Here is an 18,570-nt window from a genome sequence, read left to right as displayed (position 1 = left end):
GGAGAAGGAGAAAGGAAGAGGAAGTAGGGAGGAGAAGAAGAGGGGGGGAAAGAGAAAGTAAGAATGAAAGAAAAGACAGAGGTGGTAAGTTTGAGGAGAAAGATTGCTGTACAATAAAAAAGATGAAAGGGAAGAAAGCCAACCCCAAACAAATATAAAGATATTAAGATAAAGAATGAATTGTTAAACTTTAAAGAATAAAAGAGAACAAATATGAATAAATAACAATAATTAGAAACACACATACAAACATACAATGTATTTTCTTTGAACAGAGTATTTGGCCAGTTCACAAATTTAAACAGTGTTTAGTCATTTCAATTAAATTTACAATTTCTATATTTCCTTTTTACCATATTTATTCCTCATCTATTTTTTAAAAAAAACAATATTACCCTTCATCCTCATCTCTAATCTTAATCAAATTCAATTTTTCCCTTCTATTCTATATTATACCCCTTCGCATTGTCATCTATTTTTATATCCATCCTCACATTGGTTAATTATGTAATTATGTAATATTACAGTTGTTTAATACAAATTCAACATTTTAATATAAATCAATTAGTTATATAACTATCTTTTTTGTATATTAATCAATATGAACATGAATATTCCAATTATTTCCATGCAAGCCAATTTCTTACAAATCAATTAATTATATTTACCAATAATAATAAACCAAATAATTTCCCCATATATTCCTCCAAACCACAACTTAACCATTTCTGCTTTCAACACAATATACAATTAATAGTATCTCAATTATTACAATTCCCTAGTTAAATAGAGCTTTTTTTCTTTTGTGTTTTAAAATCTTGAACCTCCTCTTTTGCCCTAAATTTCCCATTGTTTGCAGTTTTGCACCTACCTTTTTTGGTGAGGAAAAAGAAAAAGAAATCTCTCTCTGCCTCATTTTGTCACGTTGCAGCAAAGACCCTGCTTTACTTTCAGTTTTGCTTTTTCAGCATAGCTAGGGGAAAAAAAATCTGCTCCAGGAATTTACCTCTTTGCAGCTAGCTAGCAACAGAGCCCTCTGCAAAACAGCTGAGAGCAAATCAGCTGAGAGTCGGGAGGCTGATCAAATCAACTTATGGTAATTAACCTATGCTTAAGATGAAAGGGGCTGTTTTTTTCTATTTTTGCAGGCACCGGTCTACTCATTTGTTTTCTTTTAACACTGATCAGCTGCAGGGCGGCCCTTTGAAGCCCCGCAGCAAGAATTTAAACAGGTTTTTTTTCCCCTCTAGCCATCAGCTGGGACTCAGGAGGCAGCAATAGATTGGGAGTGGGCGGGGTAAGCAAACAGCGACTGGCGATCCAACAGAGGCAGACGGTGAGTGAAGGCGTGGAGGGGCGAGAGAGAGCTTTGGCGACCCCTGTGAAATGGCCGTTCAACCCCCAAAGGGGTCGCAACCCCCAGGTTGAGAACTGCTGATCTATGGACTTAAACCCAGTAGTCAGTAGTCATACAATATCTACATGTTGAGTAGTGTTTCTCAACTTTGACAGTTTGAAGAAGTGTGTACTTCTTCAGTTCCCAGAATTCCCCAGCCAGCGTTAAGCCCACAGATCTTAAAATACATACAACTGAGAAATATTGCTCTAAAATATTCATAAATATCCATATTAAGAAATAAATCCCTTTTCTACACCAAGTAGCATCACACATTTTATGCTATAAATTCTCATGTAGCCCGCAAAGGTTTTGATAGATTCTGGAAACAAACTAGAGCTTTCCAATTGTGCCTTATTTAAAATGACTCAAACTGCTAAGGAAGTGCATTATTTTCAGTTTGAAAACCCCAAATTTATATTTTAAAAATCAGGCTGAAAATTCCAATTCATCTCTTGTGATGATATCAGTGGTTCGCCAGCCACATGCCTTGGAGGTCCTAAAAAGTCACCAAAAAATAAAATAAAATAAAAATAGAGGCACAATTCCACAAAGAATAAAAAGCTCCAGTTTTTTGATTGTGGGGAAATCAGTTTAACTCCTGGATCTGCATTTCTTCCCAACTGTTTGACATCTTGGTTGAAACGTAGCAACCAGATCACTTCACATTTTTTTTAATATGTTCATGAACCATGGGTTTATATAACGATACTGCTGTAAGCTGGCAATTTGATTTCACCTAATAAGACCAGATACTGAAGCCTTTCTAATATCCATTGCATAACTAGGCATTTAAGGGCACGGATTTCTGCCTGTTTGAAACAAGGGCTAGATAGCGAAGATGGGATTTCTCCTCTGAGAAGCCTCAAATGAACACATCTGAATGGACTAGGAGCAGGGGTGGGCTGCTACGGGTTCGTGAGAACCTGTAGCTAACGTTATGACCGGTTCGGAGAACCTCCAAATCCCACCCCTGGCTGGCCCTGCTCATCCTGCCCATCCCAGGAGTCTCCTCGTGACCCGTTTTGGATGCAAGGTAAGTGGGGAGGGGGGAAACGGACCTCCCAGAAGTTCCGGAAGGGCCGCTGGAAACGGGCCTCCGGAGCCCAGGGGAGGCAGTTTTCTCCTCCCAGAGGCTCAAGGAAAGCCTCTGGAGCCTGGGGGAGGCGAAAATGCCCCCCCCACCATGATGCAGGAGGTTGACTAGGCCATGCCCACCATGGCCACACCCACCAAGAAACTGGGCAGATAACCCGTTGCTGAAATTTTTGAAGCCCACCCCTGACTAGGAGAGAAGTCACTTTCAGACATGCTTCTTCTCCACTGGAGCCTTTAACTCAAAACGTGCCAAAAGGCACCTGAGAATATACACTTTAGATTAAAACATGTTTAATAATTTACAGAAAGAAAATACTTTGACAAACACAGGTCATAAATTAGGGTAACAATTTGAGGCCGTGAAACAAAAGACAGGCTGTCAAAATATCACTCAGAAAGAAGAGATGACTGAGGGGTCAAAACGGCATCAGTAAAATGGTGGCTCCATTTGTTTGTTTGTTTTAATTTGATGCTTATAAAAATCTAGCAGAGCTTGGATCATATCATTGCCATTGCATTCTTGAGTTTTTTGACCTTACATATGTAGAAAGTTAGCACCCACTCCTAAAAGAATGAAATATTTGAGGAACATTTTTAAGAAAAGGCAAAATATTATATTTCCCTACATGAGAAAAGGAGAAACACGCTCTTAAAAGACAGAAAGCAGACTCAGTCTCCCTGCCCCCAAGCAGAAACTGAAGAGGCCAGCTTTTAGAAATGCAGATTTGGTAATCCATTCAGAAAGACTGGGTCAAGACAGAAACTCCAGATAAGCATCAAACAAAAGGTGGACCAAATTAGCTCAGACAAGCATCTAGGATTTGCATTTCCTCTTTTGCCTATAGAGCCAGTTATGACCCCTACATGACCCCACAGAAATCTGACAACAGCCAATAGAATGCATGTTCTTGCACAGGAACAGGAAGCTCAAATACAAATCCCAGAGAAGGTATAAAACCCCCTCATTCTCAACTCCAGTTTGTCAGCTGGCCAGGACCTCAAACCCAATAAACCAATCTTTCCAAACAGCATCCATGTTTCCCGTGACTTTCTCCCAGCTTGGAAGTGAATCAGATGGATATTTCTTCCCACACCTAGGGGACACTTCCTGGAGGGATGTTTCAGAGTCAGGTTTATGAGGGGAAAGGACAATTAGGTTTCGCATTTTGGAAAAAAAGAGGTTCAAGTAACTCCCAGAGCCCACCCACTTCATCAATTCATTCATCCATGAAGATGGAACGTGGGCTTTATTGGTATCCTAAACCCTGATTCAATGGGACCTTGTGTGAGTTTTGATGGCGCTCTGATGTTAGGGGTTTGACAACTGTGGTATCGGCAGTCCTCAATTTACAACCACAATTGGGACTAGAATGTTCTGTTGCTAAGCAACATGATCATTAACTGAGACATCCCGATTTTACAATCTTTTTCCCATGGTTCTTAAAAGAATCACCACAGTTGTTAAATCAATGACATGGCTGTTGAGAGAATCCAGCTTCCTCCAGTAATGTTGCTTGTCGGATGTCAGCTTGGAAAGCTGCAAATAACCATCACATGACCCTAGGATGCTACAACCATCGTAAATACAGGCAGTCCTCAACTTACAACCACAATTGAGCCAAAAAAAATTGTTGCTAAGTGAAACATTTGTTAAGTGAATTTTGCCCCCTTTTACGACCTATTCTTGCCACAGTTGTTAAGGGAATCACTGCAGTTGTTAAGTTAGTGACACAGTCGGTAAACGAATCTGGCTTCTGCATTGACTTTGCTTGTTAGAAGGTCGCAAAAGGTGATCACGTGACCCTGGGACACTGCGACGGTCATAAATATGAGTCAGTTGCCAGGTGCCTGAATTCTGATCATGTGACTATGAGGAAGCCGCAACGGTCTTAAGTGTGAAAAACGGTCATAAGTCACTTTTTTCAGTGCTGTTTTAACTTTGAACGGTCACTAAATGATGTAAGTCAAGGGCTACCTGTACAAATGATGGTTGCCAAATTTTGATCTGATGACTGTGGAGAAGCTGTGATGGTCCAAAGTGTGAGGAGTGATCATAAGTTGTTACTTTCAGTGCAGTTCAGTGGTGGGTTTCAAAATTTTTTACTACCGGTTCTGTGGGTGTGGCTTGGTGGGTGTGGCATGGCTTGGTGGGCGTTGCTTGGTGGCCATGGCAGGGGCAGGATACTGTAAAATATCCATTCCCACCCCACTCCAGGGGAAGGTTACTGCAAAATCTCCATTTCCTCCTGATCAGCTGGAACTTGGGAGGCAGAGAATAGATGGGGGTGGGGCCAGTCAGAGTTGGTATTTACCGGTTCTCCATACTACTCAAAATTTCTGCTACCGGTTCTCCAGAACTGGTCAGAACCTGCTGAAACCCACCTCTGGTGCAGTTGTAACCAAAATTACAACTTTGTCGAGAATTACCTGTATTAAGGTGTTCACTTTCCCTCAAGTTGCAATTGAGGCAAAGCTGATTTTTAAAAAGAAGCATCAGAAAGATTAAATACTTATTTTAGTATAAATAGATCGTTGATGTATGTTATGTATAGTTTGCTAAAATATTCTGAAACATGAATTTTCATGTCTTTTAAGTCACTGATTAATATTTAGAAGAAGGAAAAAAGCAGGATAGGCTGCATCCAGAACTGATGAAGTCTACAAACATAGCAATCTGCTCGGTGAATGTTCGGATGCAAACGAGATATAATATTATACTGTTGATTGTATTATTGCCATTATAAAATACAAGAGGAAGAAGTTCCTTCTCTAACATAATTAACATTTAGAAATGTAGCTAAGGGAAACAAACCGGAGAAGAAATAAATGGTGGGGTTGAGCCAACATGGAAGAAACAACATTTGGATGACCATCTTTGAGCCAAGATTTTATAGAGAAGGTGGAAGGCTAAGGAGAGGCCATCAAGGCATTGGTCTCCATAGCTCCTGAAAGCAGAACAAGAAGCTATGGAAACCAATCAAGGGGAGATCCAACCTAGAACTAAGAAGAAAATTCCTGACAGGGAGAACAATTAACCAGTGGAACAGCTTTCCTCCAGAAGTTGTGGGAGCTCCATCACTGGAGGTTTTTAAGAAAAGACTGCCCAGAATATCATAGGGTCTCTTGCTGGAGCAGGAGTTGGTTTGAAGACCTCAAAGGTCCCTTCCAACACTCTTAAGTGTTTTCCTCATGAGATATACAAGGAAGCAAGGAAAAAAAGTTGTCCACACCCAAGTCTTGCCCAAAGAATCACGAGCCACACCAGGCCAATATGTTCTATATCGAAGCAGGAGAAATGATTCTTCCTGATGTCTTCATCACTAAAGGTTTCCAAGAAAATGCTGGATAGCCATTTGTCTAGAACAGGGGTCAGCAACCTGTGGCTCTGGAGCCGCATGTGGCTCTTTCATCCCTCTGCTGTGGCTCCTTGTTGCCGGTCGGCTCCACAATCGATAGGGCTTTCGATTAGGACAGGTAGAGGAAAAAGGACGCCATGCTAGGAGGAGACTCGATGGTGGGGGAACCGGACTTCCGGTTGGCTCCAGAATTGAACGGGGGCTTCTGGTTAGGACCTTTGTGGCTCTTTTAAGTGTTTAAGGTTGCCGACCCCTGTTCTAGAATACTTTAGGTATTCCTGCCCTGAATAGAAAGCTGGACTAGAAGGCCTCCTTCCATCCCACAGATTCTCTGATACCATGGTCTGTTTTTTTCAATAGCAGCACTACTACCACTCCTGGGCAGAGAGACCTTCTGCTTGCCAATTTCGCCCACCCAAACATTCTGGTATAGCTAATAAATGGCCTTCGACACTCCAAGACCAACAAATGTAGGAATTCTGCTTAATAAGAACGAGTATGCTGAGATTTCAAGACTAATGAGAGGTCTCGTCTGTAAAGGCTACCAGGGAACAGTTAATTTACTAGCTGGCTAATGTTCTTCTCCTGAACGTCCTTTTAAAAAAAAAAACCCAAAGAAACCAAACCTTTCATAAATGATATATATTGGATTGTTGCCCAGTAAGGAAATATCAGTTATGAATAATGTTTCTACCTCCATCATTGTCAGTGTTTTAATATTCCTAATTACTTATAAAAGCTATGATATTTAAGGTAGGAAAATCCTCTAGCTTTAAATCTTAAAAAAAAAAAAAAAGGATCCCACAATTATCCTTTTTCTAAATCATTTGATGCCGTTCACCAGTAGCTGTGCAGAAGTAGCAGACATGACTTGCATTTCTAGCTCTATTCAGATTTTATTTATATATTGATTGATTGGATTTATATATTTATTTTATATATTATTTATATCCTACTGTACATTTCAGGAGCTCAAGGCAATTTAGAAAAGACATTAGTCCAGGGATGAAATTCAGCAGGTTCTAACCAGTTCTGGAGAACCAGTAGCGGAAATTTTGAGTAGTTCGGAGAACCGGCAAATACCACCTCAGGCTGGCCCCAGAGTGGGGTGGGAATGGAGATTTTGCAATATCCTTCCCCCAGGAGTGGGGTGGGAATGGGGATTTTGCAGTATCCTTCTTCCAGGAGTGGAGTGGGAATGGGGATTTTGCAGTATCCTTTTTCCAGGAGTGTGGTAGGAATGGAGATTTTGCAATATCCTTCCCCTGGAGTGGGGTGGGAATGGGGATTTTGCAGTATCCTTCCCCTGCCACGCCCACCAGGCCACGCCCACAGAACTGGTAGGGGAAAATTTTGAATTACACCCCTGCCTTAGTCTTCCTGGCCATACCTCTTGTAAGAAAGGCTGAACTGAGTAAGAGTGCCTAAACCCTCCAGTGAATTTATCTGACTAATACTGGGGTCTCCCTGCTGCTATTCCAGCACCATCCACACTACACTTGATTGACTCTTTGGCTGAGAGGGACCAGTACAAAATCAACCAATGAGGTTCTGTAGGTAAGGAGGAACTAGAATTTGGATCTTCCCGTTCCTGGTCCAGGAACTTCATCATTAGCCATAATGGCTCCTGGGTTGAGAGCAAGTTGCTCCCCCAAGCGAATCTCTATGGTTGAGGAGAGTCTAGAATTTAAGTCTCCCTCCTTCAATACCTTCACCATCATCCTTCATTGGCTCTCTGGTTCTTTTTTTTTTAACCATGTGCGGAAGCTCTAGCGATGTGGGATCTACTGGAGAAGAAGGCATTGCCAAAGCTGCCTTTAACTGTCAAAGGATCCTTGGCTCTTCTCGTGGCTCCTTTCTACATCCTTTCCCCAGGACCATAGCACCATCATTAACCACTCTGAGCAGGTGGACCCCATATCTCATGCCCAATGGGCCATTCGGAGAAACCTTCAGGCCAAAGCTTACTCAGATGGCCAAGCCGATTGAATTAATGCAGAGTGTCATACCTGGAAGCCATCTTTTAACTTTGAGCCTTCAGGCCTGCTACAAATTCTACTGTGGGAAAATGGGAGGTGGGGTGTATGGAGTGAAGACGATATGTAGTCAAAATAACATTCTTCCCAGAAAGTCAAGGCCGTTGTGCCCTGCAGCTATGTTGAGAAGAATGAGGAGGTATCTTCTGTTCCGGAGGGTACCTGATTGGTTTGTGTGATGGACATGTGGGTGAAGGGCAAGGACTTGAACTTTCTTTTGGGTGAGAAAAACCCAGAAGCTCTCAGATTCAGATGTTTTCCCAGATGTGCCAATATAGCATCTCTAATAAAAATTAGCTTTGAGGAAACTCAAGCCTCGGAGTTTGAATTTGTTGGGGGTGTGTTCTGTCCCTGTACCAAGCACACACCCAACCAGCCAGCCGAGGGTTAAATAAACTTTTCAAACACACAATGTCAGTGATAAGGAACTTGGTAGCAACTCTGTGGCTGCCTGCCAAGGGCTTTTACTCCGATAACCCAGACAAAAAATACACACAGTTCATAATTGAATCCACAGCAAAATAGGTGTTGTGTCCGAAGGTGCAAAGTGCTTCACCAGAGATTAGCTTTGTCCGTCACAGAGTCTAAATGGCCACCACACTCTCTTATATAGCCTGTGGGGTGTGGTCCAGTGACTCAGCTTAATCCCTGGCATGCCTCCTCATCTGCTGCAAGCGTTTATCTCGCCTTCGTTGGCGTGGATCCAGGAATGACTTATCACCCTCATCGCTGTCATCGGAGACATCTGGCTCCTGGTCAATCTCCTCTCCCTCAGCAGACACCTGAGGCATTGCCAGAGAGGAGGGGCCTGGAGAGGGAGGCCTGGCCGTCTCCTCTCCTTTATGTTCAGAGCCTTCTTCCTCCGATAAGATAGGCTTGGAGGACGGAGCCACAACAGGGTGTTACTTGGAACCCTGACACAGAGAAGATGACAGCTTCTCCTTGAGTTCCTGCCTGGACTGGTTCATCACCAAAAGGGACTCCTGGATTTCCCCTCTATCTTAGTCCTGGGTTTGCGGCCATTTTACAATCCCCACCTTTGCACCACAAGGAAGAAGGCTGAAGAGTTGCACCAGTCAATTCTGTCTCCTCAATTCCTTACTATACTAACTCCAGGTTTTTTTCCCCCCTGCTAGGCTAAAAACCTTAAAATCTTATACACGAGGTAAAGACCCATTTCCTTCACGGGCAAAAATAAAATAAAATAAAGGATCACAAACAGAAGAGATGGTGATGAAAAGGGTAATTCAGAAGAACAAGACTTCTGGGCAATATTTCATAATCGTTTTTACAGGAGGCTTTTTAAAAGCTCTCTAATAATAGCGACTCAGTATTTCATGCAAACGTCCTTGTTCTTTCCAGCCTTCTTTTGAGCATGCCTCTTTATTTTGGGGGGGAGGGCGGTTCTTTTCTTAAAATCAGAAAATGTAATAACCTTAAGGTGTTGTCTGCTTTGGTTTTTGTTATGCAGGCAGGGAGGCAGGGAGAATTCAGGTACTGCTCTGTAGCAAAAACCATGCGCCTTTCTCGCCAAAGTTCCCAGATTTGAGCCATGCCTGGAAAGGCAGCAGAGCATTACCCAGAAGTCTGTTGTCTTTCCTGCCTCGTTGGTGCATAGGTAGGCCTCGACTTACAACCACAATGGAGCCCAGAATTTATGTTGCTAAGTGAAAAATTTCTTAAGTGAGTTTTGCCCCGTTTTACGACTTTCCTTGCCACGTTTCTTAAGTGAATCACTCCATTTGTTAAGTTAGTAACACTGTTGTTAAGCAAACCTGGCTTCCTTATTGACTCTGCTTGTCCGAAGGTCTCAAAAGGGGGAATCACGTGGCCCCCCCAGGACGCTGCAATCGTCATAAATATGAGTCAGTTGTCAAGCATCTGAATGTAAATCACGTGACGATGGGTTTGCTACAATGGTCATAAGTGTGAAAAATGATCGTAAGTCACTTTTTCCAGTGCCGTTGTAACTTCAAATGGTCACTAAATGAACTATTGTAAGTCGAGGACTATTTGTACATTATTCCTTATGGGAAAAAATGTATTTGGGACTCATCGTTTGTGGTATTCATCGCACCTCCCAGAACCAATTTAGGATGAGTACCGAGGTACCACTTTATTCCGTACTTTGGATTTCTTTTTTCCTTATGGCCATTTTGGATTCTCCCAGAAAGAGCCTCCACTGGCAATTCTCTTTTCTGCCTCCTCTGTCATCTCTGTTTTAGTCCACCTGCATGACCACACTGGACGTGGAGAGGAGATGAGTCACGTAGGCTCAAGATCCACGTGGATCTTGACAGACTTGAACCCTGGGCCCTATCTAACAAAATGAAATTCAACATAGAGAAAAGTAAAGTCTTACACTTAGGCAAGAAAAACAAAAACAAAAATACATATAGACTGGGTGAAACCAGGCTTAATGGTAGTAACTCAGGGGTGAAATGTTCCCGGTTCAGACCGGATCGCCCAATCCGGTAGCGATGGCAGCGGGTGGTTCGGAAAACTGGTAGCAAAAATCCCTGTGCGCCCCCCCCCATGCCCAGCTGAGCCACACGATCACCAGAGGCTTTTTTTTTATTTTTTTACTTTTAAAAGCATTTTTTCTACAACCTCTTCTGACAAAAAAATGCTTTTAAAAGTTAAAAAATAAAAAAAAAAGCCTCTGGTGATCGTGTGGCTCAGCTGGGATCGTCAGAGGCTTTTCAAAGCATTTTTTTCTGCAACCTCTTGGCCGAAGAGATGGTAAAAAAAGTGCTTTGAAAAGTCTCTGACGATCCCAGCTGAGTTGCCTGATCGGCAGAGGCTTTTCAAAGCATTAGAAAAAATGCTTTGAAAAGTGTAAAAAAAAGAAGAGTTGGCTACGCCCACCCAGTCACATTACCCCCCCAATCCACGCCCACAGAACTGGTAGTAACAAATTTTACATTTCACCCCTGCAGTAACTGTGAAAGGGATCTTGGAGTTTTAGTGGACAACCAATTAAATATGAGCCAGCAATGTGCAGCGGCAGCCAAAAAAGCCAATGTAATCCTAAATTGAATTAACAGAGGGATACAATCAAGATCAAGGGAGGTACTGATACCACTCTATAAAGCCTTAGTAAGGCCACACCTAGAATCCTGCATCCAGTTTTGGTCAGCACGTTGAACTGGAGCCATGACTTCAAACAACAAATCACCACCAAAGGTCAGAGCAGCATCTGGGGAGAACGTCCCAGAAGAATTACTCTATTATCCTCATCCTTGTTGGAGGTACTTGTCAAAATTTCTGATCAATAGTGCAAATAGGAGGTAGTGAATTTAATAACTCTTTTTTTCCCCCTCCCATGGAACCGAGCTCTTCTAGCAGCGTTAACAAGCTTTGTTTCATTATAACAGTGACAGATAAACCGTCGCAGTTTGCATAACACACCACTGTTGACTTTGGATGCCGCTCTAGACTTCTGCTTTAGCAAAAAACAAAAAAAAGTCACAGAGCCAGCCAATATACAACTCACTTGCCAATTAGAAACGTGTTACATGAATTAGGGCTTTTGCAAAAAAAAAGAAGGATTTGAACGCAGCAGACAAACCTGATTCCTTCCATAGGAAACAGCCAAATGGCTGGCTGTGAATCAGACAATTTTACACACGGAGACACACACAAACACACACACGCATGCAAACCTTTTCGCCATAAGGCCACATATCACAAGAAGCGAAACTTCAAAATAGCTCCTGCACAGTTCAGAGACCTTAAATAGGTCAGTGCTTCACCGTGGCTGTCACAGAATTGGACTCGGCCCAGGTAGAAGGTGTTTTAGAGGCTTGTGAGAGAGTTCCTGGAAAAAGGGATAATTCAGGCTGACGGGGAGAGGAGAAGAATAAGTGTCTCTGTGTGGGTCACCCAGGATCTTGGCACAGATACGAGCTAATGAGCACCTGTAGCCTCTTTGCCCAGCCACGCTGCATTTCACAATCATACCGACCACCAGAAAGAATTCCATATATCCCACCTAGAAAGCAGAACGGATCCCCGAGCAGGAAAGAGAGTCAGGCTTTCTCTGCAGCGGCTCAGCCGCGAGCAAAGTGGTTTGGACACCGAGCAATGAATGACTAATAGCGGAGGGATGACATTTTTAAAAAACGACTTTGCAGAAAAAAAAGTATCTAAGAATAAAACCGTAAGAGAACCACAGCTTTCTTGGAACGATCCTTATCTCAAAATAGAAACGCGGCATTTTAAGGAAGGGATTTATCACAGAGAGCGTCCACTTCGAAGGCAGCGCTTCCCCGGTTTGAAGCATAAGACAAACGCTTGGGGAAGGCAGGTTATTTCATAATTATGGGATGCCGAGGCAACTCCGCTCTTCGACTCACCGCTGGAGCAGTCTGGACCTCCCCATCCGGGTTCGCAGTGACAGGTGTCTGGAGACACACACCGTCCGTGAACGCATTCTTCAGTGCAGAGAGCTAGGGACAGAAAGAGAGATGTGTTACCTCAGTGTCACAGGCCAGAAATGCTGGCATAATACCATGTTTCCCCAAAAATAAGACTCTGTCTTATATTCTTTTGAACCCTGAAATAAGCGCTTGGCCTTATTTTCGGGGAGGTCTTATTATTTTGGGGCACGTGGAGCAAGATGGGGCTCCTCTTGCTGTCTTACCTGATTTCCAGCTCTGTCTCCCTAACCCTAACCAGAGGAAATGGAGGGGGACTGGCTGCACATGGGCTTAAATATTTTCAGGCAGAGCTTATTTTCAGGGGGGGGCTTATTTTAGCACATGCGCTCAAAAGCCCAAATGGGCTTATTATCGGGGGGTTATTTTCAGGGAAACAGGGTATGTGTATGCTGTTAATAAAATTTCAAGCAACCTCATTTGCTCTTTTAAAAAAAAAAAAATTCCCAGAATTTAAATTCAAATTTTAGCTGGAAGGCTAAAAATCCTGTAAGCCCTCACTGTCAATTCTGCTCAACAACTATAACACCGATTCCCATTGGAAAGCCAAACGGGTCGCTTAGCATCCAGTTATAGGAAGACACATCAATGAGCCAGTGGTGGGATTCAAATAATTTAACAACCGGTTCTCTGCCCTAATCATTTCTTCCAACAACCAGTTCACCAAACTGCTCAGAAAGTTAACAACCGGTTCTCCCGAAGTGGTGCAAATCTGGCTGAATCCCACCACTGCAATGAGCCCACAAAAATGGTGACAAGCTTTGAACTACCACGTCAGCAATGGACAATCCTGGATAGGATTCTCCCCTCACACGGTGTCTCTGTATAAATGGGGCATAGCATCCTCCCCTCAATGTGACTGCAAGGCTCCACATCGAAGTGTAGATCACATCGTGACCGGCTGTAAACTGAGGGCATTTAGTGGTCCAAGATCTGATTATTATTTTTTTAATATAAACCAGCATTTCTCAGCCTTGGCAGTTTGAAGCTGTGTGGGCTTCAACGGCATAGCTGGCTGGGGAATTCTGGGAGTTGAAGTCCACACATCTTCAAATTGCCCAGGTTGAGAAACACTGATATATAGACCATGTTGTGCTTCAATGGTTAGATGGCCTAGACCAGGGGTGTCAAACTCAAGTCCCGGGGGCCGGATGTGGCCCACGGGGTGCTTACACAGGGTGCTTAGGTCTGGCCCATGGGGACATCCTGGAAACAGTGAAGGACTGGCCTGCAGTGCTTCTGCCGGTAAAAACAGAGCTCGGGAGGGTCACATTGTCCATTTTTGCTGGCAGAGGTTTGCAGGAGGCCATCACAGCCAAAAACGGAGCTCAGGAGCCTGTTTATTCTGGCCGAGCACTCGAGTCACCATAGGTGCCCCTGAAACGAGGGACGTCAAGCTGGCCATGCCCCCCCCCCGGGTCCTCGAGGTCAAACGCAACCCTGATGCAGCCCTCAATGAAATCGAGTTTGACACCCCTGGCCTAGACATTGGTATCTGAACATAGTTCTTTTTGACATTTATATTTTATTGTGTTTTATTAATCTAGGTGAAATGTTGATATATACAGTATATTGCAAGTCCATGTATGATATGCCATACGCTAAATAAATACATTCCCAGAAAAATGTAAAACACGCAGACATGCAACTTGATCTGACATGCAGAATATTCTGAGCCAAGGCACTTGGGGACACTCTGCTTGAAATTAATATTTTGGTCTCGACCATTTTTCACACTTATGACGGTTGCAGCATCCCCATAGTCACGTGATCAAAATCTAGATACTTGGCAACTGGCTCGTATTTCTGACGATTTCAGTGTCTCAGGATTATCCCTTTTTGTGACCTTCTGACAAGCAAAATCAATGGGGAAGCCAAATTCAGTGAACAATCATGTGACTAATGGCAGTGATTCCCTTAACAACTGTGGCAAGAAAGGTCGCAAAATGGGGCAAAATTAAACTTAACAACCATCTTGCTTAGAAATGGAAATTTTGGACTGAATTGTGGTCGCACGTTGTGGATTCCCCTGTATAGCTCTCCATCTCTGAGCACAACTCTGGGCAGCTCACACCAGGAGTACGAGAGCCACAAAACAGAAACTGAAAATCCAGCACCTCAATTATGCTCCCTGGATGCCCCAACCACCACTCACAGGCCCCCACCTCCCTAGCCTCAGATTTAAACAAAAACCAGGTCTTGATGGCCCGGAAGACTAGAAGGGATGGGGAGAGGGGTGTCTGCCTGATCACTGGTGTATATATGTGTGTGTTTGTGTGTGTGTGTGTATTTCTGTGTACAACAGGAGTCCCTAACCACCCCTCTGGTCCATGGACTGGCACTGGGCCATGGCATGCCAGCAACCGGACTACCAAACAAGCAAAGCCCCATCCACGGGATGCAGGCAACACACGAAACCATGCCCTCTTCGGTCCACGGAAAAACCTCTCTCCACAGAACCGGTCCCTGGTGCCCCAAAAGTTGGGAGCCACTGTTCTACAAGGTGGGAGGAGCCATGGAAAAGATTCACATCCAAGATCAATTAGATAGTAAAATTTCAGAGAAGGGGTCCGGAGCATTGCTCACCCTTCTCAATCTAGTGGGAGAGGCAAATTTATTCATTCATTTATTTAAATTTTTATGCCACCCACTTCCCCTATAAGGTGACTCCAGAAACCCTCAGGGAGAGGTGGCCCCACAAATAATCTGCTCCTCTACCATATAGAACAGTGATGGTGAACCTTTTCGGCACCGAGTGCCAAAAAGGTCACATGGAAATGTCACACGCGTGTCCACACGCTTATCGGGGCCGAGCTCCAGAAAAGCTGAACTTCCAGGTTCTAGTGCGCATGCGCGCCCAATGATCAGCTGGCTGGCACGCATTCGCAGGCCGGTTTTCAGCACTGCTGTGCGCACAAAGGGATCACACTCCAGAAAAGCCGAACTTTCGGGTTCTGGTGCACATGCACACCCGACAATCAGCTGGCCGGATCGCATGCACACACCGGTTTTTGGCACTGCCGCGTGCGTGAAGGACACCTGATCATCACGCACACATGCTTGTCAGAAACCCAGAAGAGAAACAGGCAAGGCCGTATGTGCCGGGCAACATGGCTTTGTGTGCCACTTTGGGCACGCGTGCCATAAATTCACCATCATGGATATAGAACATTAAGAGCAATAACTAGATCCTTGAATTGTGAGCTTGTGCAGGTGTAACATGGAAAGTTCTAAGGTTGCCCAATTACAGTTTAGCACAGTGTTTCTCAACCTGGGCAATGCTGGCCGGGAAATTCTGGGAGTTGAAGTCCATCCCTCTTAAAATTGCCAAGTTGAGAAACACTGGTATAGCATGTTGCTGACATAAGCCCAGTGGCAAAATCAAAGCAAAAGCTGTGCAGAACCAGGAAGAATGATGCTTATTCATTTGAAAAATTTATATGCCACCCATTCCTCCTCGGGCTGTAGGCAGCCTACAAATTTTCATATACAATAAAAATCATTAAAAACCCAGCTTTAAAAAAAAAATCTATGCTACTTTGATTGATGACTGCCTCCCAGCCAAGCTAAGTCAGGCACAACTCACGAAATTAGCAAGTTGCAAGAACAGCTTCGGAAAACAGCACCAGAAAGGCAGAAAGTTTTCTTCTGATTGGGACAGAGCTGGAGGAAGTTAACTCTTGGCCTTTTCCTGCAAATCTCCCCCTACCCCCCACAAGTTCATGGTCCCAGAGCTTCCAATGCAAATTTCAGGAGGGGTGGGAGGCTCTTTGACATCAGGATGGCTGTAAAGGAAGGATTAAAACTTATGTACTTAAGACTGATGCAGTCCTAGGCTGCATCAACAGGGGAACAGTATCAAAATCGCATGAAGTGTTAGTACCACTTTATAACGTTTTGGTAAGGCTACATTTGGAAACGGCATCCAGTTCTCATCACCCCACTACAAAAAAGTTGCTGAGATCCTAAAAAGAGTACAGAGAAGCGCCACGAAGATGCTTAGGGGACTGGAGGATAAAAAGTATGATGAACGGAGAGAGATGCAAGGTATAACTAAGGAGAATAGTGAGAACAATTAAATCAGAGAAACAGCTTCCCTCCAGGAGTTGTGAGTGGTCCATCACTAGAGGTCTTCAAGAAAAGCTACTTGTCCAGGATGCAGTAAGATTTCCTGCCTGAGCAGGGGGTTGGACTAGAAGACCTCCAAGGTTCCTTCCAAATTTATTGTTCTATATTCTACATTCATCTATCAGGATATTAATCTGAATAAGGTTTGAAAAGTTATTCTTTCCATGTCTACTTTGATGACCAGACAAGAAAGAAAATTGTAGGGGTAAATTGGATTCCTTAGAAGGCAACTGTTGAGGGCGAAATTTGCAAAGGCTGACAAAATATCCATTTCTTGGGCACTCCCTCCCCCCTCTTTTAATGGAAGAAGGACGAAATGCAAATTCAAATCAGTGAGAAAAGACAGTTATCCCGTGTGTACATTTAATGGCTGGAATATGCCAGACAACAGCAGCTTGAATTCTGCTGTCAAATCCCCTGTGGTCTGTAACTCTTTTGAGTATTTAATTACTGGGTTTTTTTCTCCCCTGAGCATTTGGGAAGGTTCCCAGGCCTCTGTAATCCTAAGGATCTCTTGCAGGGACTGGAGGATTGTGAAAATAAAAGAAACATATCCCTGTTAAGGTATACGCAGACGTGAAGCAGGCAAAAGATAAATCAGAAGTTAAATTTACAAGAAGTTATACAGTACCTCTGTGTGGTGACCTTGGCTGGATGAATTGCCATTGTTCAATTGACCTCAACTTCCCTATTAGTAAAACAGTGTTTTCCCCATTTTTTCTGGAAGGGAATGAGCTACAGAACAAGAGACGGCCATAAAGACGTATTCGCTATTTAACTGATTAAATGTAGCAGTTGGAGGCCTGATAGATCAGCTCCAACTTGTCCAGAAAGTTGTCAATATCAACAATTCCATTGTAGGTCATTGTTTTTTTCCCCGTTAGCACACATTTCTAGGTCCATCCGCAAAAGATGGGGAGCCTGTCCTGCTGTAAGCTTTCCTTTAATTAATTTTTCATTCTATTAGCATTCCACATAATAGGATACAGGGCTGATCCCCAAGGCGCTTCTCCTAATGTTCTTTCGCAAACGATCTCACCAGTTAATGGAACCGTAAAAATTGCTCGCCTCAAAACAGCCCAACCCCAAATAAAGACGCGTCACTCTTTACTCTCGGCCCCTGCCCTCTTCTGCAGGCCATCCGCCACCTCCCCCCACCCCCTTCTGCCCCAGAGGAGTAAATAAAACTCCCCCTCCCACATGCAGGCAAGGAGCTGTGGCGTTGCCTAGCAAAACCGGCCCTGCCTGTGCCAACTGCCGGCTCCCCACTTGCCCCTCATCACGCATGGGGTCACTTCTCCTGAACAATCCAGAACTTCACTGATTAGTATATTATTAGCATTCTTGGCATCCGGAGTTGGTTGGAGCCGGGTAATAAAAGGACTTACATCAAACTCCTGCCAAAATGCCAAAAGTTGGGAAGCAGATGCTTTTCCCAGGAGATGTTGGGCTGCGTTGAAGGCCATGAGGCCCCTCGTTCCTCCATGGGGAGTTTAAAGGAATTGGGGGAATATCGAGCAGTGGTATATTAACCATTAAGCAGACTAAACACATACTTAGGGCACCCGGTCCAAAGGGGGCACCACATCGTTGAGAAAGGAAAAAAAAACCAATGAAGATTTGTAGCAGCTTAGCTTCGTTTGTACAGTATGTAATAAAGGAGGGGGGCACCAAGATTTGTCAGTGCTTAGGGCACCCGTGAGCCTTAATCCGCCACTGATATCAAGGAATGGGGTCCTTCAATGCTTCTTTTTTGTTCCCTCTGCTATAAGTGCAAACACATTTTCCTAGAGAAACACTCTACTGGAAGGGTCCATGGAGATTCTCAGGCATCCAAGTCATGGTTGTCCTAAAGGAGCTTTTTCAAGAGGGAACTGGACTTCGTTTTTCTTCGAAGATGTTTCGCTTCTCATCCAAGAAGCTTCTTCAGCTCTGACTGGATGGTGGGGAAGTTGTATTCCATTCCCCACCATCCAGTCAGAGCTGAAGAAGCTTCTTGGATGACAAGCGAAACGTCTTCCAAGAAAAAACAGAAAGGCCAGTTGCCTCTTGAAAAAAGCACCTTTGACCTATTAGAATTAAACCATAAGAAAGGCTGAGAAGGCCAAAGAATGGAG

The 18,570-nt window shown here is 43.8% G+C and overlaps 1 protein-coding gene across 1 annotated transcript in view; it reads right to left on the bottom strand.

The window, feature by feature from the left end:
* Positions 1 to 18,570, bottom strand: part of MEGF11 (multiple EGF like domains 11) — a 478,493-nt gene that overhangs the window by 416,860 nt on the left and 43,063 nt on the right. The window contains exon 2 of the mRNA XM_070953314.1: positions 12,245 to 12,337. Within this exon, the coding sequence (XP_070809415.1) occupies positions 12,245 to 12,337 (93 nt within the window). The remainder of the gene's footprint in view (positions 1 to 12,244; positions 12,338 to 18,570) is intronic.

This window comes from Pituophis catenifer, unplaced genomic scaffold (assembly GCF_029215685.1).
Source record: "Pituophis catenifer annectens isolate HBS135680 unplaced genomic scaffold, rPitCat1.0.hap2 SCAF_14, whole genome shotgun sequence".
In the NCBI taxonomy this organism is placed as follows: domain Eukaryota; kingdom Metazoa; phylum Chordata; class Lepidosauria; order Squamata; family Colubridae; genus Pituophis; species Pituophis catenifer.
This window is presented reverse-complemented; position numbering and strand designations above follow the sequence as displayed.